At 45.4% G+C, this 27,123-nt stretch overlaps 1 protein-coding gene across 2 annotated transcripts in view; it reads right to left on the reverse strand.

The window, feature by feature from the left end:
* The window catches only part of C1QA (complement C1q A chain), a 65,890-nt gene extending 39,002 nt beyond the window's left edge, over positions 1–26,888 (reverse strand). Inside the window, exons 1-2 of one of the 2 annotated variants that reach the window (XM_077260518.1) lie at positions 26,697–26,883; positions 8,237–8,415 (exon numbers count right to left, since the gene is read on the reverse strand). In XM_077260518.1, coding sequence (XP_077116633.1) covers positions 8,237–8,399 — 163 coding nt within the window. In that variant the 5' untranslated portion in view covers positions 8,400–8,415; positions 26,697–26,883. Of the gene's footprint in view, positions 1–8,227; positions 8,416–26,696 lie in introns of both variants that reach the window. The other variant, XM_077260517.1, reaches the window with a different exon arrangement.
* Between the last annotated feature and the right edge of the window lie 235 nt (positions 26,889–27,123).

Here is a 27,123-nt window from a genome sequence, read left to right on the forward strand (position 1 = left end):
ATCTTTACTAAAGCCTGTATCTCCTAATACCTTCCAGGGACGTGTTGTGCCACCTCCGTAGCCTGTGGTGATTGATGGGCAAGAACAATTTGTGGTGGAGGAAATTGTTGATTCCAGGATTCGCAGGAATCGGCTCCAATATCTGATAAGATGGCAGGGATATCCCCCTGAGGAAGACTCTTGGAAACCTGTGGAAAACATCAATGCCCTACAGAAGATTTCTCGTTTTCATCAGAGATTCCCTGAGAAACCAGGTCCAGGATCGTTCTGAGGCCGCTTCTAAGTGGGAGTAATGTCAGGACTCTGAACATTTTTTATTACCTTTTTGTGCATTACTGCCCTTTTCCAAGATGGCGTCTTTGGTCTCATGTGCACTGTGTCTTCCTGCTATAAAACTCCACCCCAGCCTTCAGTCTGTGCTAGAGTATTCTGCCTTGCATCCATCCTCTGGTGACTCCCTGGCTATATACCTGCTCCTGTGAACCTGTGGGGTTATCCTGCTATTCTGCTCTGAGTTCCTGCTGCATACACCAGTTCCAGTAATCCTCCTTCATCTGCTGCTCGTGTTTGCTTCCATCTGCATTTGCTGGACATGTAAGCTGTTTCTGCTCTGCAAGAACCTGAGACTATTACCCAGACCTCCCTGGTTGAGCTAAGATATTATTTGAACTGCCTTAAAAGCATATCTATCTGTGTTGTGGACTAAGCAAGAACTTATTCGTGTCAAGTATCCTCAAGAATAATTGTGCTTCATAGACTTTCTGCGTGATTGCATTTTCCTCTGAAGTTTCCTATAGACTGCTGAGCTGCATTTGATATGTGCACCAAGTGTTGTGGACTTGAGTTTCTCTCTGCACCTGTTTGAATCACCGTGTGATAATATAGACTTTACCACTTATAAAACTGTGTCCTGTACTTGTCTTGTTCCACGCAAAGAGTCTCCTGAGTTATCCCCTATAATTATTACAGGGGTTCCACAAGGCTCTGTCCTTGCCCTAATGTTACAAGTGGGGTTCACAAGGCTCTGTCCTGGCCCCAGTGTTACAAGTTGGTTCCACAAGGCTCTGTCCTGGCCCCAGTGGTACAAGTTGGGACCACAAGGCTCTGTTCTGGCTCCAGTGTTACAAGTGGGGTTCCATAAGGCTCTGTCCTGGTCCTAATGTTACAAGAGGGGTTCACAAAGCTCTGTACTGGCCCCACTGTTACAAGTTGGGACTACAAGGCTCTGTTCTGGCCCCAGTTTTACAAGTGGGATTCCACAAGGCTCTGTCCTGGCCCCAGTGTTACAAGTAGGGACCACAAGTCTCTGTACTGGCCCCAGTGTTACAAGTTGGGACCACAAGGCTCTGTTCTGGCCCCAGTGTTACAAGTGGGATTCCACAAGGCTCTATCATGGCCCTAATGTTACAAGTGAGGTTCACAAGGCTCTGTCCTGGCCCCAGTCTTACAAGTGGGGTCCACAAGGCTCTGTCTTGGCCCCAGTGTTACAAGTGGGGTCCACAAGTCTCTATCCTGGCCCCAGTGTTGCAAGTGGGGTTACACAAGGCTTTGTCCTGGCCCCAGTGTTACAAGTGGGGTCCACAAGGCTCTGTCCTGGCCCTAAGTGTTACAAGGTAGGCAGGGTTCATAAAAATTTACAAAATGGGAACAAAACAATACAATATATACAATTACATAATCTAAAATGGAACAACGAAAGAAAATGACTTAACCTGATGTCACAAAAATGGCTCAGAGCTTAGCGGAGGAACATATTCCGTAGGAAAATGAACAGAACCCAGAGCAAGCTGTACCTTCCACAACTGACAAAATACACAAACCCAAACTCTGCTTTTCTTAGATCAAGGATACGCCCACACACCGCCCCTTGGTGAGCTCTTATGGGGGCTCTTTGTGGGATGTGGTAGATAATTCAGAATTTTATGATAACCACAACTTACAGGATATCTTCGCCCTTGAAGGTCCCAGGTAGTAGATATTGTCACGATTTTACCCTTATATAGAGATGAAAAATGGTCTGGATAGCATTATCTATTGGTTTGTTAGTAAGTTGGAGGGGTTTGAATGACCTTAGAGTGACGTGAAGAAATATATCATGTTTGTCCCTTAGCTGCGACACCAAAAATATATCTCCCATAAATATCGGATCAATGCAAACCCCAATATTCATCACTGATCACTGGCTCTGAAGTGTCTCAGAAAGACTCTGATCAGAGGCAGCTCTTTGGTTTGAAATCATACTTCCCTGTACGTAAACAAATCTCAGCCTTGGTGTCTTCTTTACAGCAAATCTCCCTGCTGTAATTAACTGGTCATTGGAGGGAGACCCTATTCCAATGATGATGAAAGTGTCAGCTCCCTCTCTCTTCTCTTGTTTTAATTCGTTTCTCTCTTCTCTAGTCACAGTGAATTCCATACGTTCAATGTGAGGGTGATATGTTTCCTCTATAGAGATGTCTGTATGGATTATACATTTTTCTATCTGACAAGTCAATTATTTTTAATGTAAAATGAAATGTCGTGTTTTAATGGATTGCCCCCATGGGGCCGTGGGGTACTCGGTACCGGGTCCTGCGGTTCCGAGGGGGATGTCACAGTGGCTGACCCGGTCCGTGGCCCTGGGTCGTCTGTGTAAAAGGGAAAGGTCTTTAAAGGGATAGAGTTTGTGTTTGTGACGCCACCTGTGGTATTCGGTCAGGGTGACCGACACTGCTTAAGGGGTCCGCTGAGGTGATGTTATGGCAGCTAGATGGTATACCTTCCCACAGGTGAAGTATATCCCCAGGGCTTCCCGGTGTGCAGATGGTGGATGGTGAGAGGCACAGAGAAGAACAAGGACACAAGTTTGCAGTCTCTTTACCTTTACTGAAGACTTCAGCATCCACAGTCCAGGGCACCAGATCACAGGGCAGGCAGAGTCCGGCCGGTTTGGAGGCAAGTCCAGAGTCCCCTTGTCCAGATGGAAATCAGTAGCCTTCCTTTGTGCTCTAGTGGTGTAGTCTCTTACTGCCTATGGCTTCACATAAGGGTCTCACAGATGTGGTGTCTCTCTCTCTCTGTCCCCCATATAGGATAGGACAAACCCGTATAACTGGTGGCTTGAGGCTGTTTATAGGGACTCTAGCACACCCCGGCCTCTAAGGGGTGCCACCGTGCCTCCTGGGTATAGGTGCGGACAGGTAACCTGCAATTAGCTGTCCTGCCGGTCTCTGGAGCAAAGCATAAAGGTCCTTACTCCCTCGGTGTTCCAGCTACCGGGCTTCTGCACCTCAGAAGGAGGCAGCCTGTGTAGGGCTGGTCCCCTTCTAGTATCCTCTCCTTTGCTCTGACTTCCTTCACGCTTGCTGCAGTACAGTTCTGCCTTCTGAATGTCTCTTTCTGGGAGCTGCAGCTCTGAGGGCATGCACAGCTCCTTGGACCCTCTGTCCACCTCAGACTCAGGTCAGGAAAGTTCTGCTAGAACTCCTGTCTGGAACTAACTCTCCCTACAGAATACCAGTTATATATATATGGGGAGTGACCTAATAAATAGGAGCAGAAGCTCCCCCTGGTGGTTTGGAGTGTGAAATGTGTTGCATGTTTGTGATACCTGGATGCAGTTATCTTTCTTTGCCTCCAAACGAAGCATCACTCTCCCCGAGAGGAAAGCAATACCACTGCGACGACCAGGACCCTGGGGCGCCACATTAACATTTATTATTTTTTTCTGCAGCCGCTAGGGGTGGACATGTTTATTTGCTGATGAGTGTCTGTGCATGACCCTTACACCCCATAAATGTGGCAGCCCCTGGACATTGGAGACTGTGGTTTGTGTCCAACCACATCTCCTGCATTGTAGCTGCCTCAACAGTGAGCTTGGCACATTGCCTGGGCTGTCCCTACAGAACTGTGGCAGAAGGTGGGCATCATTTTATTGTAGTTCACAGCTTTCCCTGTCACTGCTGCTTCGAGTAAGTAATGCCACTCCTTTAGGGTCATCTTGATCGCCCACAACTCTCAGTTGCCAATCAAGTAGTTTTGTTCAGGAGCCAAGAAAATCTTGGAAAAGAACCCGCAAATTGCCATACGACCGGAGAAACTCTTCTGTGTGAGAACTGCCCCTGCTCTAGAGGACAAAGCATCCACTTCCAGGAAGAATTCTTTGCTTAGCTCAGGTGTGTTATTGCCCTGAAGCAGAAGAGAAGGCCTGTTTTAGAGGATGAAATGCCTCCTCAGCCTCCGGAGTCCAGATCTTGGATGTCGTGATCCATTCTTGGATACGTGGAAGCTCTGGTTCCACTGTTTTAAATGTAGCTTTTTCTTTCAGGACCAGCGGGGGTTAATGTCAGTTTCCCTTGCTGGAAGCCTGCTGCAACTGCAGAGAGGCTAGGTAGCTGATGTGGGTGGTGATCACTCCCACAATCCTTTAAATGGTCACCTGATGCATCAGCTCACTGTTGGTGATAGAGTTTCTCTATGGAGACTAGCCTTGCAGTTGCAGCTCTCTGGTGTTAGCTACTTCTTTAGTTTGGAGTCCTGTTTCTGTGTCCTGTACGGTGTGGAGCTTAGCAATGGAGTCTGGAAGCTAAGTGTTGTGTTTATACCTTGTCTGTCTCGTGCTGGCCACCACCCCCTGTGTTGTACAATCTGCAATGGTGAGCCTAGCGCCCTTGCCGGCCAGTGCACTAGCCAGGGCAGTGCGAGGTGACAGCGAGAGATGAGATTCGTGACTGCCGTGGGGGGAAGGACCCACTTAGGGCGCTATGGGAGTGCAGTGACAGGCTCAGGTTGGCACTTGGAGGTGTCCCGTCCATCTTTACCTATCAGTAGGGCCTTCCTCTCCCCATTTCCATCCCATTTCCATGCCTTTGTTATCCTGAAGCCACTTTGTCACCATTTTGGCAATATGCTTCGGGTTATTATCTATTTGGAAAATCCGTTTCTGACCAATATACCTTCCTGGCTGGTGTCTTGAGATGTTGCTTCAGTATTGCCACATAGTCTTCTTTTCTTATGATGCCATCTACTGTATTTTGTGAAATGCACCAGTCCCTCCTGCAGCTAAACAACCCCACAACATGATGCTGCCTCCACCATGATGCTGCCTCCACCATGATTCACAGTTGGAATGGTGTTGTTAGGCTTCCAAGCTTCTCCCTTTTTCCTCCAAATGTAACGATAGTCATCATGCCCAAAAAGTTCAATTTTAGTTTAATCAGAACACAGGACATGTCTCTGGCTTAATCTGGCTTTTTTATGTTTCTTTTGGAGTAATGGCTTCTTCTTGACAGAGTGGCCTTTCAGCCCATGTTGATACAGGACTCGTTTCACTGTGCATATTGACACAATCTTACCAGCTTCCGCCGTCACCTTCACAAGGTCTTTTGCTTTTGTTCTTGGGTTAATATGCACATGTTTGGACAAAGCACGTTCATCTCTGGAACACAGAACCCGTGTCCTTCCTGAGCAGTATGATGACTGGACATTCCCATCTTGTTTGTACTTGTGTATAATTGTTTGTACAGATGAACGATATACCTTCATTGTACCCAATGATGAAATTGTGCCCAAGGATGAGCCAGACTTGTGCAAGTCCACAATTCTCATCCTGATATCTTGACTGATTTCTTGAGACTTTCCCATGATGCTTACACAAAGAAGCAATGTTTTTCAGGTGTGCATTAAAATACATCCACAGGTGTTTCTCTAATTAACTCAGATGTTGCAAAAAAAAACACATGACGTCATCATATGGGCAGTCCAGAATTGTTTAACCCTTTAACGACTGCCTATACGCCTTTTAACGGCTGCAGTTAAGGGTACTTAAACCACAGCGCCGCTGTTTAACGGCGCTGAGGTTTAAGTGTGTAACACCCCTCAGAGTCAGAATTTCTCTGGGGTCTTAGCTACCAGGGGTAGCTGAGACCCCAGAGAACATGATTCCGGTCGGTTTTTATCGACCCCGATGTTGCAATCGCTGTTAACGATATAACGGCGACCGCAAAAAAAGTCAGATTTTCCATTTAATTTCTCTCTCCTCTGATGTGATTGCATATCAGAGGAGAGAGAAATAGGGTCTCTCGATCACCGCCCCCCAGTACCTCTGGTGTCTATGCATCCCCCATGAAGTCCCCTGGGCCGCCGGCATCTTCTTCCAGGAGAAAATGGCAGGCGCATGCACATTGCGCCCCCTGAGATCTTCCGGCCGCCACATGGCAACAATAGAAAATTTTTCATATTGGTTCATTTTGATCACTGTGATAGACCCTATCACAGTGATCAACATAAAAAAAGTAAATAAACCCCCCTTTATCACCCCCTTAGTTATGGAAAAATAATATAAAAATATATATATTTAGTTCAATTTTTCCATTAGGGTTAGCGTTGGGCTAAAGTTAGGGCTAGGGTTAGGGTTAGGGGTGTGTTAAAGTTAGGTTTGTAGTTAGGGTTATGGTTAGGGTTGGGATTAGGGTTAGTGGTGTTTTGGGGTTAGGGTTATTGTTAGGGTTGGGATTAGGGTTAGGGGTTTGTTTGGGTTAGGTCTGTGGTTAGGGTTGGGGTTAGCGGTGTGTTCGGGTTAGAGTTGGAGTTAGAATTGGGGTGTTTACACTGTTTAGGCACATCAGGGGGCCTTCAAACGCGACATGGCACCACCATTGATTCCAGCCAATTTTGCGTTCAAAAAGTCAAACGGTGCTCCCTCCCTTCTGAGCCCTGCCATGCACCCAAACATGAACCCATACTCAGGATAAATTGCACAACAATTTTGGGGGTCTAATTTATCCTGTTACTCTTGGGAAAATAAAAATTTGGGGTCAAAAAGTCCATATTTGTGGAAAAAATATGATTTTTTATTTTCACGGCTCTACATTATAAACTTCTGTGAAGCATTTGGGCTTCAAACTGCTCATCACACATCTAGATAAGTTCCTTGGGGGGTCTAGTTTCCAAAATGTTGTCACATACGGGTGGTTTCCACTGTTTAGGTACATAAGGGGCTCTCCAAACGCAACATGGTGTCAAATCTCTATTCCAGCCAATTCTGCATTGAAAAAGTCAAACGGCGCTCCTTCCCTTCCGAGCTCTGCCGTGCACCCACTCAGTAGTTTACCCCCACATATGGAGTATTGGCATATTCAGGAGAAATTGCACAACAAATTTTGTAGTTCATTTTTTCTTTTTACTCTTGTGAAAATAAAAAAAATTGGTTCTGAAGTAAAATGTTTGTGAATAAAAGTTAAATGTTCATTTTTTCCTTCCATATTGTTTCTGTTCCTGTGAAGCACGTAAAGGGTTAATGAACTTCTTGAATGTGTTGTTGAGCACCTTGAGGGGTGCAGTTTTTATATTGGTGTCACTTTTGGGTATTTTCTGTCATATAGACCTCTCAAAGTGACTTCAAATGTGAGGTGGCCGCTAAAAAAAAAATAGTGTTGTAAATTTTGCTGTAGAAATGAGAAATCGCTGGTTAACTTTTAACCCTTATAACTTCCTAATGAAAAAAGAATTGGCTCCAAAACTATGGTGATGTAAAGTAGACATGTGGGAAATGTTATTTATAAAGTATTTTGTGTGACATTTGAATTTTGAAAATTGCGAAATTTTCACCATATTTCCATTTTTTAATACGTAAACGCAAGTTATATCGAAGAAATGTTACCACAAACATGAAGTACAATATGTCACGAAAAAACAGTCTCAGAATCAGCGGGATCCATGGAAGCGTTCCAGAGTTATAACCTCATAAAGTGAAAGTGGTCAGAATTGTATAAATTGGCCCGGTCATTAAGCAGCAAATTGGCTCTGTCATTGAGGGGTTAAAAAGGCATAGTAATCTTAGTGTAAGGAAACTTGTGACTTTGCAGTAAGTAATAAAAATGCCTTGAAACATTTTCTCTCTCTCATTATTCTGCCATTTGGCAAATATTAATAATTATGGTAATCCTAATTGGCCTAAAACGGGAAAGGTTTTATTCTGATTTCATGTCAGATATTGAGAACAACCTGCAGATGTGTCTTTATATACAATGATGAATAGCAATTGGATAAAACTTAACCTTTAATAGGTTTGTACTATTAAAGGTTAAGTTTTATCCAATTGCTATTCATCATTATTATTCCTTATTGGATTAGTACCCAGCTTATATATATGTGTCTTTATATACAGTGGATGGAAACTACTGGTTACACCTGTATGCAGAGCACTGTATATATAATGTCCTGACAACACAGGGGTGTACTCATTTACCTATCTTACCAGGATCACCACGATCTCCCTTCTGTCCTGACCGTCCGTCTCTACCCGGGTGCCCCATGAGACCGTCCTGGCCGTTGGGCGCAGAGCAATCATGTGACTCGCACCAGATCCAATCAGCGAATCCCACCAGGGAAAGGGTGAAGAAAATCCCAAACTGCTTCATTATAAGACGCCCAACCCTGAGGAAGATAATAAGGCGATAATGTAACACTGGAGTATAATAACACTGCCTGATATAACGTATGTATTCTGGGGTGTGAGAGATATAATGTACATATTCTGTATATATTCTGGGGTGTGATCGGATACAATGTATATATTCTGGGGTGTGATTGTATACAATGTATATATTCTGGGATGCGATCAGATACAATGTATACATTTTCAAGGTGATTGGATACAATGTATATCTTCTGGGATGTGATAGAATACAATGTATACATTTTCAAGGTGATTGGATACAATGTATATCTTCTGGGATGTGATAGAATACAATGTATACATTTTCAAGGTGATTGGATACAATGTATATATTCTGGGATGTGATTGGATACAATGTATATATATATTTCCGGTGTGTGACGTTGGGCTCACTGCATGTGTTGGGGGACACTCGCTTGGCACGGGATTCCAGCAGGCAGGCACACTTTTCTCACATAAACAGACTATTTGGTTTATTTAGGCAGTCATAAAACATAAAAACGTGAACCAAATGCAAACAGTCTCTACATAAAGCTTCACATCATCAGTTTGCAGCAACTAAACACGCTGGTCCTCTCCCGACCAGTTGCCGTGGGTGACCGCACAGTTCATAGAACATCGTAAGCACCAACAGTCTATTGAGGTACTGTACCTTACGGGAGCTCCTGCTCCACCTGCTGACTCCTCGTCAGTCCTCTCTCCTGGGAAAGCTGCCTCACAGGAATCACCAACTTGCCTGGTAGGCACACCTCAGTCAGTCCAGACCCACCGAAGGACAATAGCTTCTTCAACACAGATCGTCCAGGTCCACGGTCTCTCAGGTGCTCCAGGAAGACTCCACTCACAGGAGCTACCAACACAGACAGTCCAGGACCACGGTTTCTCAGGTGCTCCAGGAAGACTCCACTCACAGGAGCTTCCAACACAGATCGTCCAGGTCCACGGTCTCTCAGGTGCTTCAGGAAGACTCCACTCACAGGAGCTACCAACACAGACAGTCCAGGACCACGATCATACTATGCGCTATTCAGGACGTCCATCCCCACCTGGGACCACCCAACACAATTACTTGCAGTACTACAGGTCCCAGAACATCCTTACTTCAGGCTGACAGTGAAGAGTATATTCCTCTGTGACACACATACCGGCCATTCACAATAATGCCGAATTCTGTCTCATTACCACAGTTATGACTGCGATTGCCATGCATTCCTATGGCCTCAATACGCCTCCATGCGTATTCTGGCAAGACCATGCAGTGCCCCCTACCTGTAACAGGGGTCACTGCATCACAGGTGTGATCGGATACAATGTGTATATTCTGGGGTGTCATAGGATACAATGTGTTGTGAATTCTGCTCTTGGGTTCCCTCCGGTGGTTGTTGATAGTAATGCAGTTGTCCCTGGGTTGCAATCCTGGGCAGGTGTTCCTGCTGATTGCAGCTCTGACTGGGATATTTAGGTGTGCAGGATTCATTAGCCCTTGCCAGTTGTCCATTGTTCTTGGAGGTTTTGCATCTCTGTCTGGTTCCTCCTGCCCTGCTGCCAAATCAGCAAAGATAAGTGTCTGGTTTTTGTTTCTACAGCACACATGCTGTGTGCTTTACAATTCAGTGCTATTAATGTTTTTTTCTTGTCCAGCTTAGACTGTGTTTGGATATTTCAGTCAAGTTGGATTCTCAGGAGAAGCAGATATACATTCCATGTCTTTAGTTAGATGGTGGAATTTTTGCACTATCTGCTGTGGATATTTTTAGGGTTTTAATACTGACCGCTTAGTATTCTGTCCTATCCTTTCCTATTTAGTTAGCGTGGCCTCTTTTGCTAAATCCTGATTTCTGCCTGCGTGTGTCTTTTCCTCTAATACTCACAGTCAATATTTGTGGGGGGCTGCCTATCCTTTGGGGTTCTGCTCTGAGGCAAGATAGAATTCCCATTTCCATCTATAGGGGTATTTAGTCCTCCGGCTGTGTCAAGGTGTCTAGGATGTGTTAGGTACACCCCACGGCTACTTCTAGTTGCGGTGTCAGTTTAGGGTTTGCGGTCAGTACAGGTTCCACCTACTCCTGAGAAATTCCCATGCGGCTCCAAGGTCACCAGATCACAACAGTACAACTGGCCAACAATGAGTTAAATGCATCTCAGAAGAAGGGAAGAAAGGTGTTGAGCCATTTTTTTTCTGTAGCCTGCTTTGTCTTTTCTTCCCTCTTTTTCTCTGGGTGACTGAGGAGTCTTGTTCTAGCATGGATGTTCAGGGATTAGCTTCTCGTGTAGACCAGCTTGCTGCTAGGGTACAGAGTATTTCTGATTATATTGTTCAGACTCCAGTTTTATAGCCTAAGATTCCTACTCCTGATTTGTTTTTTGGGGACAGGTCCAAATTTTTGAGTTTTAAAAACAACTGTAAACTGTTTTTTGCTCTGAGACCTCGATCCTCTGGTGATTCCATTCAGCAGGTTAAAATTGTCATCTCCCTGCTGCGTGGCGATCCTCAGGATTGGGCATTTTCCCTGGAATCTGGGAATCTGGCCTTGCTTAATGTAGACGCCTTTTTTCAGGCATTAGGATTATTATATGATGAGCCAAATTCTGTGGATCAAGCGGAGAAGACCTTGTTGGCCCTGTCTCAGGGTCATGAAGCGTCAGAATTGTATTGTCAGAAATTTAGAAAGTGGTCTGTGTTGACCAAATGGAATGATGATTAGTGTTGAGCATTCCGATACCGCAAGTATCGGGTATCAGCCGATACTTGCGGGTATCGGAATTCCGATACCGAGATCCGATACTTTTGTGGTATCGGGAATCAGTATCGGGATTAATATCAATCTGTAAAATAAAGAATTAAAATAAAAAATAGGGATATACTCACCTCTCCGGCGGCTCCTGGACTTTACCGCCGTAACCGGGAGCCGTTGTACCTAAAAATGCGCGCTTGAAGGGCCTTAGATGAGGTCACTGCGCTCTGATTGGTCCGTAGCGGTCGCGTGACCGCTACGCGACAATCACAAAGCAGTGACGTCACCTAAGGTCTTTCAAGTGCTTGAAATACCTTAGAAGACGTCACTGCTTTGTGATTGGTCGCGTAGCGGTCACGCGACCGCTACGGACCAATCAGAGCGCAGTGACCTCATCTAAGGCCCTTCAAGCGCGCATTCTTAGGTACAACGGCTCCCGGTTACGGCGGTAAAGTCCAGGCTGCGTCGGAGGGTGAGTATATCCCTATTTTTTATTTTAATTCTTTCTTTTACACATTGATATGGATCCCAGGGCCTGAAGGAGTGTTTCCTCTCCTTCAGACCCTGGGAACCATACAGGATACCGTCCGATACTTGGTGTCCCATTGACTTGTATTGGTATCGGGTATCGGATTAGATCCGATACTTTGCCGGCATTGGCCGATACTTTCAAGTATCGGACGGCATCGCTCAACACTAATGATGATGCTTTGGCGGCAATTTTCAGAAAGTGTCTTTCTGAATCCATTAAAGATGTTATGGTGGGGTTTCCCACGCCTTTCGGTCTGAGTGATTCTATGTCTCTGGCCATTCAGATTGATCGGCGCTTGCGGGAGCGCAGAACTGTGCGCGCTGTGGCATTGTCCTCAGAGCAGATGCCTGAGCCAATGCAGTGTGATAGGATTCTGTCTAGAACGGAACAATGGGGATTCAGACGTCAGAATAGGTTGTGTTTTTATTGTGGCGATTAGGGTTGAGCGACTTTTATTCTTATAGGATCGGGTCGGGTTTCACGAAACCCGACTTTCTCAAAAGTCGGGTCGCGTGAAATCGGCCGATCCTATAAAAAAGTCGGGGTCGGCCGAAACACGAAACCCAATGCAGTGCAATGGGATACTATGGTTCCCAGGGTCTGAAGGAGAGGAAACTCTCCTTCAGGCCCTGGGATCCATATTTAAGTGTAAAATAAAGAATCAAAATAAAAAATATTGATATACTCACCCTCGGACGCACCCTGGTACTAACTGGCAGCCTTCCTTCCTAAGAATGAGCGCGTGAATGACCTGCGGTGACGTCGCGGCTTGTGATTGGTCGCGTGAGCAGTCACATAGGCGGCCGCGACCAATCACAAGCCGTGACGTCATCTAAGGCCCTTCACGCGCTCATTCTTAGGAGGGAAGGCTGCCAGAAAGAAGCCGAGGGTGAGTATATTCCTATTAGGTATATACTCACCCTCGGACGCGCCCTGCTTCTTTCCGGCAGCCTTCCTTCTTAAGAATGAGCGCGTGAAGGACCTTAGATGACGTCACGGCTTGTGATTGGTCGCGTGAGCGGTCACATGGGCGGCCGCGACCAATCACAAGCCGTGATGTCATCTAAGGCCCTTCACGCGCTCATTCTTAAGAAGGAAGGCTGCCGGAAAGAAGCAGGGCGCGTCCGAGGGTGAGTATATACCTAATAGGAATATACTCACCCTCGGCTTCTTTCTGGCAGCCTTCCTTCCTAAGAATGAGCGCGTGAAGGGCCTTAGATGACGTCACGGCTTGTGATTGGTCGCGTGAGCGGTCACATGGGCGGCCACGACCAATCACAAGCCGCGACGTCACCGCAGGTCATTCACGCGCTCATTCTTAGGAAGGAAGGCTGCCAGTTAGTACCAGGGCACGTCCGAGGGTGAGTATATCAATATTTTTTATTTTGATTCTTTATTTTACACTTAAATATGGATTCCGATACCGATTTCCGATATCGCAAACATATCGGAACTCGGTATCGGAATTCCGATACCAGATACAGAAGATCGCCGACCTCATGGCCGACCCCACACAGGGGTCGGGTCGGGTTTCATGAAACCCGACTTTGTCAAAAGTCGGCGACTTCTGAAAATGGCCGACCCGTTTCGCTCAACCCTAGTGGCGATGCTTCTCATGTCATTTCAGTCTGCCCTAAGCGTACCAAGAGGATCGCTAGTTCATTTACCATCAGTACTGTACAACCTAAATTTCTGTTATCTGTGTCCTTGATTTGCTCATTGTCATCATTTTCTGTCATGGCGTTTGTGGATTCAGGCGCCGCTTTGAACTTAATGGACTTTGAGTTTGCCAGGCGTTGTGGTTTTCCCTTACAGTCTTTGCAGAACCCTATTCCTTTAAGGGGCATCGATGCTACACCTTTGGCTAAAAATAAGCCCCAGTTCTGGACACAGGTGACCATGTGCTATTCATGGTTTTTTCTTGTCCAGCTTAGACTGTGTTTGGATATTTCAGTCAAGTTGGATTCTCAGGAGAAGCAGATATATATTCCATCTCTTTAGTTAGATGGTGGAATTTTTGTACTATCTGCTGTGGATATTTATAGGGTTTTAATACTGACCGCTTAGTATTCTGACCTATCCTTTCCTATTTAGTTAGCGTGGCCTCTTTTGCTAAATCCTGATTTCTGCCTGCGTGTGTCTTTTCCTCTAATACTCACAGTGAATATTTGTGGGGGGCTGCCTATCCTTTGGGGTTCTGCTCTGAGGCAAGATAGAATTCCCATTTCCATCTATAGGGGTATTTAGTCCTCCGGCTGTGTCGAGGTGTCTAGGATGTGTTAGGTACACCCCACGGCTACTTCTAGTTGCGGTGTCAGTTTAGGGTTTGCGGTCAGTACAGGTTCCACCTACTCCTGAGAAAGTCCCATGCGGCTCCAAGGTCACCAGATCACAACAACAATGTGTATATTCTGGGGTGTGATCGGATACAATGTATATATTCTGGAGTGTGATAGGATACAATGTATATATTCTGGGGTGTGATCGGATACAATGTGTATATTCTGGGGTGTGATCGGATACAATGTATATATTCTGGGGTGTGATAGGATACAATGCATATATTTTCACGGTGATCGGATACAATGTATATATTCTGGGGTGTGATCGGATACAATGTATATATTCTGGGGTGTGATCGGATGCAATGTATATATTCTGGGGTGTGATCGGATACAATGTATATTTTCTGGGGTGTGATCGGATACAATGTGTATATTCTGGGGTGTGATAGGATACAATGCATATATTTTCGGGGTGATCAGATACAATGCATATATTCTGGGGTGTGATCGGATACAATGTGTATATTGTGGGGTGTGATAAGATACAATGCATATATTCTGGGGTGTGATCGGATACAATGTGTATATTCTGGGGTGTGATCGGATACTATGTGTATATTCTGGGGTGTGATCGGATACAATGTGTATATTCTGGGGTGTGATCGGATACTATGTGTATATTCTGGGGTGTGATCGGATACAATGTGTATATTGTGGGGTGTGATAGGATACAATGCATATATTCTGGGGTGTGATCGGATACAATGTGTATATTCTGGGGTGTGATCGGATACTATGTGTATATTCTGGGGTGTGATCGGATACTATGTGTATATTCTGGGGTGTGATCGGATACAATGTGTATATTCTGGGATGTGATAGGATACAAAGTGTATATTTTCGGGGTGATCAGATACAATGCATATATTCTGGGGTGTGATCGGATACAATGTGTATATTGTGGGGTGTGATAGGATACAATGCATATATTCTGGGGTGTGATCGGATACAATGTGTATATTCTGGGGTGTGATCGGATACTATGTGTATATTCTGGGGTGTGATCGGATACAATGTGTATATTCTGGGATGTGATAGGATACAAAGTGTATATTTTCGGGGTGATTGGATACAATGTATATATTCTGGGGTGTGATCGGATACAATGTATTGTAAGATAATGTAAGACTATTCTTACTGAGTGTATTAGGGGACACTCGCTTGGCCGCGATATTCAGCACACGGGCACGGGTTTTTAAAACCAAAACAGTCCATACGGTTTATTATGCCTCATAAACCGGGTTATGCACAGTTAATTGTGTACATGTCATGAAACACAAGCGGCATCAACTGGTGATATAAACTTGCAGCTTTAACATACACTTCATTTACGGCTTTGACTCACGGACACTAAACACGCTGGTCCTCACTGACCAGTTGCCGTGGGTCTACCTCACCATTCATGTTACAAGCACCAACAGTTTATGGAGGTACCTTATGGGAGCTCCTGCTCCATCTGCTGACTCCTCGTCAGTCCTCACTCCTGGGGAAACTGCCTAACGGGGTTCACCAACTTGCCTGGCCGGCACACATCAGTCAGTCCAGAGCCACCGAAGGCCGGTAGCTTCCCCAACGCCGATCATCCAGGTCCACAGTCTCTCAAGTGCTCCAAGAAGACTCCACTCGCAGGAGCTTCTAACACAGACTATGCCGGACCATGATCACACTGTGTTCTTCAGAACGTCCATCCCTCCTGGGACCATTCAACACTGAAGCCGTGGCCTGTCTGTGTGCTATTCAGGACTCAGTCCAACACCACAGGCCACCAGGTCCAAACCATGTGCATACACAGGAAGCCTCCTCCGAGGGTTTCCAACACGGGAGCACACAGCTCATGCACAGGCTTCCAGGACCTTGCACTTGGACCACACAGGTCCAAACACTGGAACCACACAGGAACCACACAGGATCCACACAGGGGACCATGTGACCCACACCCTGGTCAGGTTATGTACCTGTAACCACACCCACAGTAATGGATCACCTGAGCTGGTCACGTGATCATGACATCACTGCAGGTCGATTCTCACGGGCTCAATACGACTCCGTGCACATACCGGGGAGACCATGCAGCGCCCCCTACCTGTTACAGGGGTCACTATATCACATATCCCCCCCCTCTGTTCAAGCTTGTGGGGTTGAACACCTGTCATACACGTGGGGTCACGGGTTATGTCACGCACGTTGCTTTGCCCTACCTGTCGAGAGAACCGTCTCAGTCGGTTTTGAGCATCACACACAACCATCCAGTTGTTGAGTTTACCCCGCCCCCAGCGGTCAACATGTAGGCCTTGAGCTTTGGCCTTTAAGTCACAGTCTGTCTGTGTCACCAAACCTTTAGTCAAGTTTGTCTCTTTACTCGACCTTTCTCTCCAGGGTCGCCACCCACGGTTGGTGCGGTCATTAGTCCCACATACAGTCGAAATTAGCAACTGATCAGAGTCTGACCCTCCATCACTACGACTACTACTGTACATGTCCCTTTTGTTTCCTTTTCCTTGGGAAGAAGGCGGCCGCCACCTTATGTTCTGCAGCTGTTTATTGACCTGCCGTCTGTACAGTCTTAGCTGCTCTATTTCTCTCAGGTAGGCCACGCGATACCTCAGGAGCATCCGGATATTCGCTAGACTCTCCTTGGACCCGACAACCAGGAATGACACCATTCCATCTTCACCCACCTGGGCCTCGTCTTCAGCCGGAATCCTTAGTCTCTTCACACCGGACACATCCACCATCTCCTGCATCACTTTCCCAAATCGGCCAATGAGCTTCGCTACCAGAGCTCTGGGCACTTGGACTGTGTCCTCTACCAAGCCCAGACGACTTTGAGCTTTCCTGGCTTGCCCCAAACAACGAGTGGCCTCACCATTCCCCAACAGGACCATCTGTTTCGTGCGGAGGCACCGTAGGTGCATGTCCCTCAGGACAGCCACCCTCTTCACTGTGACTTCCTTAGTAGACAGTATCACCAACTGTTTCGTCTCCAGGGCCCAGTGCACACTACACGCTTCCACTGCCTTTTTAAAGGCCTCATGCACACCCTCGCGGGTACATGCATCTTGCGCCTCTACGGGTACATCTATCACGCACTTGAAGAGCGGAGTCTCACTTTCTTCAAGAACAGATGGCTCCTGCCTCGCCATGGACCTTTCCATCAAGACACCTGTCACAACCGGGTGACCATCTTGTTCTGCTTTAAGCGCCAACTCCTCTTCAGCTTTACCCTCATTACCACTCTGGTACTGGCACGAGAAGTCTGCGACCACCACCTCTTTTCCTTGTAGAGGGCCTTTTAGTGCTTCTCTAAGCACTACAATGTCTTCCTTTAGGGTCTGATACACACTTTGCCATCTGAACAGGTGACCTCTGAGCTCAGAGACTTCCCTCTCCAGCTCATCCACTCTGCGCTCAGCCGCTTGTCTCAGGACCCTTTCTCATTCGACATGGTCGTTCACCGTCTCTATAACCAATTCTATTTCGCTTCTCCCATCCTCTGGATTGGTGGGACATCCATTACTTGAGGAGGTATTTACTTCAGACACCGCCTCCTCGGTGGCCTCCACTTCTGCACCCTCAGACTCTGCACTGTCAGGGTTGGCCCTCTCTTGGGTCTCAGCGGTGACATCATTAGGTTCATCCCTTTTTCCTGGGACTTCAGAGTACTTCATACACCCCAGGTCCTCAGCATCTTCCGTCAATTCCTCACACGGAACAACCGGTTCAGCCCCTTTGGCTCTTTTACGTCTCCGGCGCCGGGAGGAAGAATTGCCTGAGTCAACCTTATTACACTCTTTTCCACTGGCATCACCGTCTGAATGGGAGTCACCACCAATCTTCACCACAGGTCCTGGACCCCGTCCTCCACCCGTCACCACAGGTCCTGGACCCCGTCCTCCACCCGTCAGCACAGGTCCTGGACCCCGTCCTCCACCCGTCACCACAGGTCCTGGACCCCGTCCTCCACCCGTCACCACAGGTCCTGGACCCCGTCCTCCACCCGTCACCACAGGTCCTGGACCCCGTCCTCCACCCGTCACCACAGGTCCTGGACCCCGTCCTCCACCCGTTACCACAGGTCCTGGACCCCGTCCTCCACCTGTCACCACGGCACATGCGCTTGTTACTGGCCATGACTTGTCACAGTCACCCCCAGAGTCTGTGTCACTCCCCACAGTATGATGACCCCGCAAGTCACTCTCTGTCTGGGTGTCTGCTCCACTTGTTTTATCCACCAGACCACTACCAGTCGTATTGTGGCACACTTCAAGTGACGTCAGGTTAGTTAGTTGGGCCGTCGCACCTTTTCCCTTGGTCAGACCTACCTTAGGACTGTCAACTCTAGGGGGCGCCTTCTCAACATTACTAACTGACATCCACATTACATCCACAAACACTTCAGCCTTTTCCCACAGTGCTTCCAAATCTTGTCCTATTACCATAGGATACGGCAAGATCGGGACTACAGCCACCTCATGGTATGTGGAAACCTCCGCTGCGACAATGTAGATAGTGGCTACCTGAAAACATTTAGTGTCGCCGGGTGACACAGAATTTCCTGGAAGGGCTCTCAGCAAAGACGCTTCTCTCCCCGGGTCTATCAACGCCCGCACACACTCTCCATCCAGCCAAAAAGAACACAGTCGTGACTCCTCACTGATTGTTGCCCCTTTTTTGGCTCTGCCCCCTTTTCGGACGAGTGCTCTGCTTTTTGATACCACCCCGGTTCGGGATTCAGCCCCCCTTCGGGATTCCACCCCCTTTTGGGCCATTACCCCTATTTGGGTTACCGCCCCTTTCTGGGACTCCGCCCCCTTTTGGGCAACCATCTCCATTTGGGGTCACCGCTCACTATTAGGGATACTCCCCACCCTGGGATACACCCCGTGGACTTCCCCACGGCACTCAGGCCCCAGTTCGCACAATACACCCCTTTGTCTCTGGGCTTGTACTGGCCCTTTAAGAGTCAGCACAACTTGGCAGAAAAGGGAGAGAAAAAAAATATATATATATATTTTTTTCTTTTATACGTCACTTCACCAGCTCCTGCTGGTACTGCCAACCACAAGCCACTGCAGCTCTGCCTGCTGTGGAACCTCTTGCCGCCACTGCAGCTACGCTCCACAAGGCTCTACCGCCGACTTCGTGGACCCGCCGATCCACAGGACGCCGCTTGTCCCCTTCGTAACCCCGCCGAGTTACAGCCAGACGCTTGTCAGCTTCGTAACCCCGCCGAGTTACAGCCAGACGCTTGTCAGCTTCGTAACCCCGCCGAGTTACAGCCAGACGCAATCTTCGTGGCCCCGCCGAGCCACAGCAACTAACTCCACGTGTGCGTGCTGGACCGCTGCCCGCATTCGAGCACAAAATGTAAGATAATGTAAGACTATTCTTACTGAGTGTATTGGGGGACACTCGCTTGGCTGCGATATTCAGCACACGGGCACGGGTTTTTAAAACCAAAACAGTCCATACGGTTTATTATGCCTCATAAACCGGGTTATGCACAGTTCATTGTGTACATGTCATGAAACACAAGCGGCACCAACTGGTGATATAAACTTGCAGCTTTAACATACACTTCATTTACGGCTTTGACTCACGGACACTAAACACGCTGGTCCTCACTGACCAGTTGCCGTGGGTCTACCTCACCGTTCATGTTACAAGCACCAACAGTTTATGGAGGTACCTTATGGGAGCTCCTGCTCCATCTGCTGACTCCTCGTCAGTCCTCACTCCTGGGGAAACTGCCTAACGGGGTTCACCAACTTGCCTGGCCGGCACATATCAGTCAGTCCAGAGCCACCGAAGGCCGGTAGCTTCCCCAACGCCGATCATCCAGGTCCACAGTCTCTCAAGTGCTCCAAGAAGACTCCACTCGCAGGAGCTTCTAACACAGACTGTGCCGGACCATGATCACACTGTGTTCTTCAGAACGTCCATCCCTCCTGGGACCGTTCAACACTGAAGCCGTGACCTGTCTGGGTGCTATTCAGGACTCAGTCCAACACCACAGGCCACCAGGTCAAAACCATGTGCATACACAGGAAGCCTCCTCCGAGGGCTTCCAACACGGGAGCACACAGCTCATGCACAGGCTTCCAGGACCTTGCACTTGGACCACACAGGTCCAAACACAGGAACCACACAGGATCCACACAGGGGACCATGTGACCCACACCCTGGTCAGGTTATGTACCTGTAACCACACCCACAGTAATGGATCACCTGAGCTGGTCACGTGATCCTGACATCACTGCAGGTCGATTCTCATGGGCTCAATACGACTCCGTGCACATACCGGGGAGACCATGCAGCGCCCCCTACCTGTTACAGGGGTCACTATATCACAGTATATATTCTGGGGTGTGATCGGATGCAATGTATATATTCTGGGGTGTGATCGGATACAATGTATATATTCTGGGGTGTGATAGTATACAATGTGTATATTCTGGGATGTGATCGGATACAATGTGTATATTTTCGGGGTGATCGGATACAATGTATATATTCTGGGGTGTGATCGGATACAATGTATATATTCTGGGGTGTGATCGGATACAATGTATATATTCTGGGGTGTGATCGGATACAATGTGTATATTCAGGGGTGTGATAGGATACAATGCATATATTTTCGGGGTGATCAGATACAATGTATATATTCTGGGGTGTGATCGGATACAATGTGTATATTCTGGGGTGTGATAGGATACAATGCATATATTCTGGGGTGTGATCGGATACAATGTGTATATTGTGGGGTGTGATAGGATACAATGTGTATATTCTGGGGTGTGATCGGATACAATGTGTATATTCTGGGGTGTGATAGGATACAATGCATATATTCTGGGGTGTGATCGGATACAATGTGTATATTGTGGGGTGTGATAGGATACAATGCATATATTCTGGGGTGTGATCGGATACAATGTATATATTCTGGGGTGTGATCGGATACAATGTCTATATTCTGGGGTGTGATAGGATACAATGCATATTTTTTCGGGGTGATCGGATACAATGCATATATTTTCGGGGTGATCAGATACAATGTATAAATTCTGGGGTGTGATAGGATACAATGCATATATTTTCGGGGTGATCAGATACAATGTATATATTCTGGGGTGTGATCGGATATGATGTCTATATTCTGGGGTGTGATCGGATACAATGTGTATATTGTGGGGTGTGATAGGATACAATGCACATATTCTGGGGTGTGATCGGATACAATGTATATATTTTCGGGATGATCAGATACAATGTATATATATTTGGGGTGTTCGGATACAATGTGTATATTCTGGGGTGTGATAGGATACAATGCATATATTTTTGGGGTGATCGGATACAATGTATATATTCTGGGGTGTGATAGGATACAATGTGTATATTTTCTGGGTGATCAGATACAATGTATATATTCTGGGGTGTGATCGCATGCAATGTATATATTCTGGGGTGTGATCGGATACAATGTATATATTCTGGAGTGTGATCGGATACAATGCATATAATTTTGGGGTGATCAGATACAATGTATATATTCTGGGGTGTGATCGGATACAATGTGTATATTGTGGGGTGTGATCGGATACAATGTATATATTCTGGGGTTTGATCGGATACAATGTATATATTCTGGGGTGTGATCGGATACAATGTGTATATTCTGGGGTGTGATCGGATACAATGTATATATTCTGGGGTGTGATCGGATACAATGTATATATTCTGGAGTGTGATCGGATACAATGTGTATATTTTCGGGGTGATCAGATACAATATGTATATTCTGGGGTGTGATCGGATACAATGTATATATTCTGGGGTGTGATCGGATACAATGTATATATTCTGGGGTGTGATCGGATACAATGTATATATTCTGGGGTGTGATGGGATACAATGTGTATATTCTGGGGTGTGATCGGATACAATGTATATATTCTGCGGTGTGATCGGATACAATGTGTATATTCTGGGGTGTGATCGGATACAATGTGTATATTCTGGGGTGCGATCGGATACAATGTGTATATTTTGGGGTGTGATCGGATACAATGTGTATATTCTGGAGTGTGATAGGATACAATGTATATATTCTGGGGTGTGATCGGATACAATGTATATATTCTGGGGTGTGATCGGATACAATGTATATATTCTGGGGTGTGATGGGATACAATGTGTATATTCTGGGGTGTGATAGGATACAATGTGTATATTTTGGGGTGTGATAGGATGCAATGTGTATATTCTGGGGTGTGATCGGATACAATGTGTATATTCTGGGGTGCGATCGGATACAATGTGTATATTTTGGGGTGTGATCGGATACAATGTGTATATTCTGGAGTGTGATAGGATACAATGTATATATTCTGGGGTGTGATCGGATACAATGTATATATTCTGGGGTGTGATTGGATACAATGTGTATATTCTGGGGTGTGATAGGATACAATGTGTATATTTTGGGGTGTGATAGGATGCAATGTGTATATTCTGGGGTGTGATCGGATACAATGTGTATATTCTGGGGTGTGATCGGATACAATGAGTATATTTTGGGGTGTGATCGGATACAATGTGTATATTCTGGAGTGTGATAGGATACAATGTATATATTCTGGGGTGTGATCGGATACAATGTATATATTCTGGGGTGTGATTGGATACAATGTGTATATTCTGGAGTGTGATCGGATACAATGTATATATTCTGGGGTGTGATCGGATGCAATGTATATATTCTGGGGTGTGATCGGATACAATGTGTATATTCTGGGGTGTGATCGGATACAATGTATATATTCTGGGGTGTGATCGGATGCAATGTATATATTCTGGGGTGTGATCGGATGCAATGTATATATTCTGGGGTGTGATCGGATACAACTTGTATATTCTGGGGTGTGATAGGATACAATGTATATATTTTCGGGGTGATCAGATACAATGTATATATTCTGGGGTGTGATCGGATACAATGTGTATATTCTGGGGTGTGATCGGATACAATGTGTATATTCTGGGGTGTGATAGGATACAATGTGTATATTTTCGGGGTGATCTGATACAATGTGTATATTCTGGGGTGTGATTGGATACAATGCATATATTTTCGGGGTGATCAGATACAATGTATATATTCTGGGGTGTGATCGGATACAATGTGTATATTCTGGGGTGTGATAGGATACAATGTGTATATTTTCGGGGTGATCGGATACAATGTATATATTCTGGGGTGTGATCGGATACAATGTATATATTCTGGGGTGTGATCGGATACAATGTATATATTCTGGGGTGTGATCGGATACAATGTATATATTCAGGGGTGTGATCGGATACAATGTATATATTCTGGGGTGTGATCGGATACAATGTATATATTCTGGGGTGTGATCGCATACAATGTATATATTCTGGGGTGTGATCGGATGCAATGTGTATATTCTGGAGTGTGATCGGATACAATGTATATATTCTGGAGTGTGATCGGATACAATGTGTATATTTTCGGGGTGATCAGATACAATATGTATATTCTGGGGTGTGATCGGATACAATGTATATATTCTGGGGTGTGATCGGATACAATGTATATATTCTGGGGTGTGATAGGATACAATGTGTATATTCTGGGGTGTGATCGGATACAATGTATATATTCTGAGGTGTGATCGCATACAATGTATATATTCTGGGGTGTGATCGGATGCAATGTGTATATTCTGGAGTGTGATCGGATACAATGTATATATTCTGGAGTGTGATCGGATACAATGTGTATATTTTCGGGGTGATCAGATACAATATGTATATTCTGGGGTGTGATCGGATACAATGTATATATTCTGGGGTGTGATCGGATACAATGTATATATTCTGGGGTGTGATAGGATACAATGTGTATATTTTCGTGGTGATCGGATACAATGTCTATATTCTGGGGTGTGATCGGATACAATGTATATATTCTGGGGTGTGATCGGATACAATGTATATATTCAGGGGTGTGATCGGATACAATGTATATATTCTGGGGTGTGATCGGATACAATGTATATATTCTGGGGTGTGATCGCATACAATGTATATATTCTGGGGTGTGATCGGATGCAATGTGTATATTCTGGAGTGTGATCGGATACAATGTATATATTCTGGAGTGTGATCGGATACAATGTGTATATTTTCGGGGTGATCAGATACAATATGTATATTCTGGGGTGTGATCGGATACAATGTATATATTCTGGGGTGTGATCGGATACAATGTATATATTCTGGGGTGTGATAGGATACAATGTGTATATTTTCGTGGTGATCGGATACAATTTGTATATTCTGGGGTGTGATTGGATACAATGCATATATTTTCGGGGTGATCAGATACAATGTATATATTCTGGGGTGTGATCGGATACAATGTGTATATTGTGGGGTGTGATAGGATACAATGCACATATTCTGGGGTGTGATCGGATACAATGTATATATTCTGGGGTGTGATCGGATACAATGTGTATATTCTGGGGTGTGATAGGATACAATGTATATATTTTTGGGGTGATCAGATACAATGTATATATTCTGGGGTGTGATCGGATACAATGTATATATTCTGGGGTGTGATCGGATGCAATGTATATATTTTTGGGGTGATCAGATACAATGTATATATTCTGGGGTGTGATCGGATACAATGTATATATTCTGGGGTGTGATCGGATGCAATGTATATATTCTGGGGTGTGATCGGATACAATGTATATATTCTGGGGTGTGATCGGATACAATTTGTATATTCTGGGGTGTGATAGGATACAATGTGTATATTTTCGGGGTGATCGGATACAATGTATATATTCTGGGGTGTGATCGGATACAATGTATATATTCTGGGGTGTGATCGGATACAATGTATATATTCTGGGGTGTGATCGGATACAATTTGTATATTCTGGGGTGTGATAGGATACAATGTGTATATTTTCGGGGTGATAGGATACAATGCATATATTCTGGGGTGTGATCGGATACAATGTGTATATTCTGGGGTGTGATCGGATACTATGTGTATATTCTGGGGTGTGATCGGATACAATGTGTATATTCTGGGATGTGATAGGATACAAAGTGTATATTTTCGGGGTGATCAGATACAATGCATATATTCTGGGGTGTGATCGGATACAATGTGTATATTGTGGGGTGTGATAGGATACAATGCATATATTCTGGGGTGTGATCGGATACAATGTGTATATTCTGGGGTGTGATCGGATACTATGTGTATATTCTGGGGTGTGATCGGATACAATGTGTATATTCTGGGATGTGATAGGATACAAAGTGTATATTTTCGGGGTGATTGGATACAATGTATATATTCTGGGGTGTGATCGGATACAATGTATATATTTTGGGGTGTGATCGGATACAATGTGTATATTCTCGGGTGTGATCGGATACAATGTATCTATTCTGGGGTGTGATCGGATCCAATGTCTATATTCTGGGGTGTGATCGGATCCAATGTCTATATTCTGGGGTGTGATCGGATACAATGTGTATATTTTCGGGGTGATCGGATACAATGCCTATATTCTGGGGTGTGATCAGATACAATGTATATATTCTGGGGTGTGATCGGATACAATGTATATATTTTGGGGTGTGATCGGATACAATGTATATATTCTGGGGTGTGATCGGATGCAATGTATCTATTCTGGGGTGTGATCGGATCCAATGTCTATATTCTGGGATGTGATCGGATACAATGTTTATATTCTGGGGTCTGATCGGATACATTGCATATATTTTCGGGGTGATCGGATACAATGTATATATTCTGGGTGTGATCGGATGCAATGTATATATTTTTGGGGTGATCGGATACAATGTATATACTTTCGGGGTGATCAGATACAATGTGTATATTTTCGGGGTGATGGGATACAATGTATATATTCTGGGGTGTGATAGGATACAATGCATATATTTTCGGGGTGATCGGATACAATGTATATATTCTGGGGGTGTGATCGGATACAATGTCTATATTCTGGGGTGTGATAGGATGCAATGTATATATTCTGGGGTGTGATCGGATACAATGTGTATATTGTGGGGTGTGATAGGATGCAATGTCTATATTCTGGGGTGTGATCGGATACAATGTGTATATTGTGGGGTGTGATAGGATGCAATATCTATATTCTGGGGTGTGATAGGATACAATGTGTATATTCTGGGGTGTGATCGGATACAATGTATATATTCTGGGGTGTGATAGGATACAATGTGTATATTCTGGGGTGTGATCGGATACAATGTGTATATTCTGGAGTGTGATCGGATACAAATGTGTATATTCTGGGGTGTGATCGGATACAATGCATATATTTTCGGGGTGATCAAATACAATGTATATATTTTCGGGGTGATCAGATACAATGTGTATATTCTGGGGTGTGTTCGGATACAATGTATATATGTTCGGGGGTGATCAGATACAATGTATATATTTTCGGGGTGATCAGATACAATGTGTATATTCTGGGGTGTGATCGGATGCAATGCATATATTTTCGGGTGATCGGAGCTGTGTCACTGACCTTCCGTTGCTGTTTCTCTTCTGTACGTTTCACTTCTGCTTCTCTCAGAAAGTGGAAAAGCTGATGACACAGGGTGTGAGGAGCGACTACAAGTTCCACGTATGAATGATGCAGTTAGCGACAATACACTGGAATCATAATGAAATCTTTCCTGATATCATGTCCTGCACTGTGATAGGATATAAAGCTCCTGGGTTGTATCTAGGGGAGGGCAGGCAGGGCATTTTCCCTGGGCACTGCCAGCAGAGGGCGTCGGCGAGCTGCCTAATGTATCCATCTGGGGCATTTTGTCGCCCCCTGGAGTGGTATTCGACTGTTCTTCATGTCAGTTTTTAAACTGACAATCAGCAGGGAACACCGTGCCCTAAGTCCTGTTGTACGAGCATTTTTCTGGTGTTTGTACAATTGAAGCCATGACTGCCATCAA

Source organism: Ranitomeya variabilis, chromosome 4 (assembly GCF_051348905.1).
Source record: "Ranitomeya variabilis isolate aRanVar5 chromosome 4, aRanVar5.hap1, whole genome shotgun sequence".
NCBI classification, from domain to species: Eukaryota; Metazoa; Chordata; class Amphibia; order Anura; family Dendrobatidae; genus Ranitomeya; species Ranitomeya variabilis.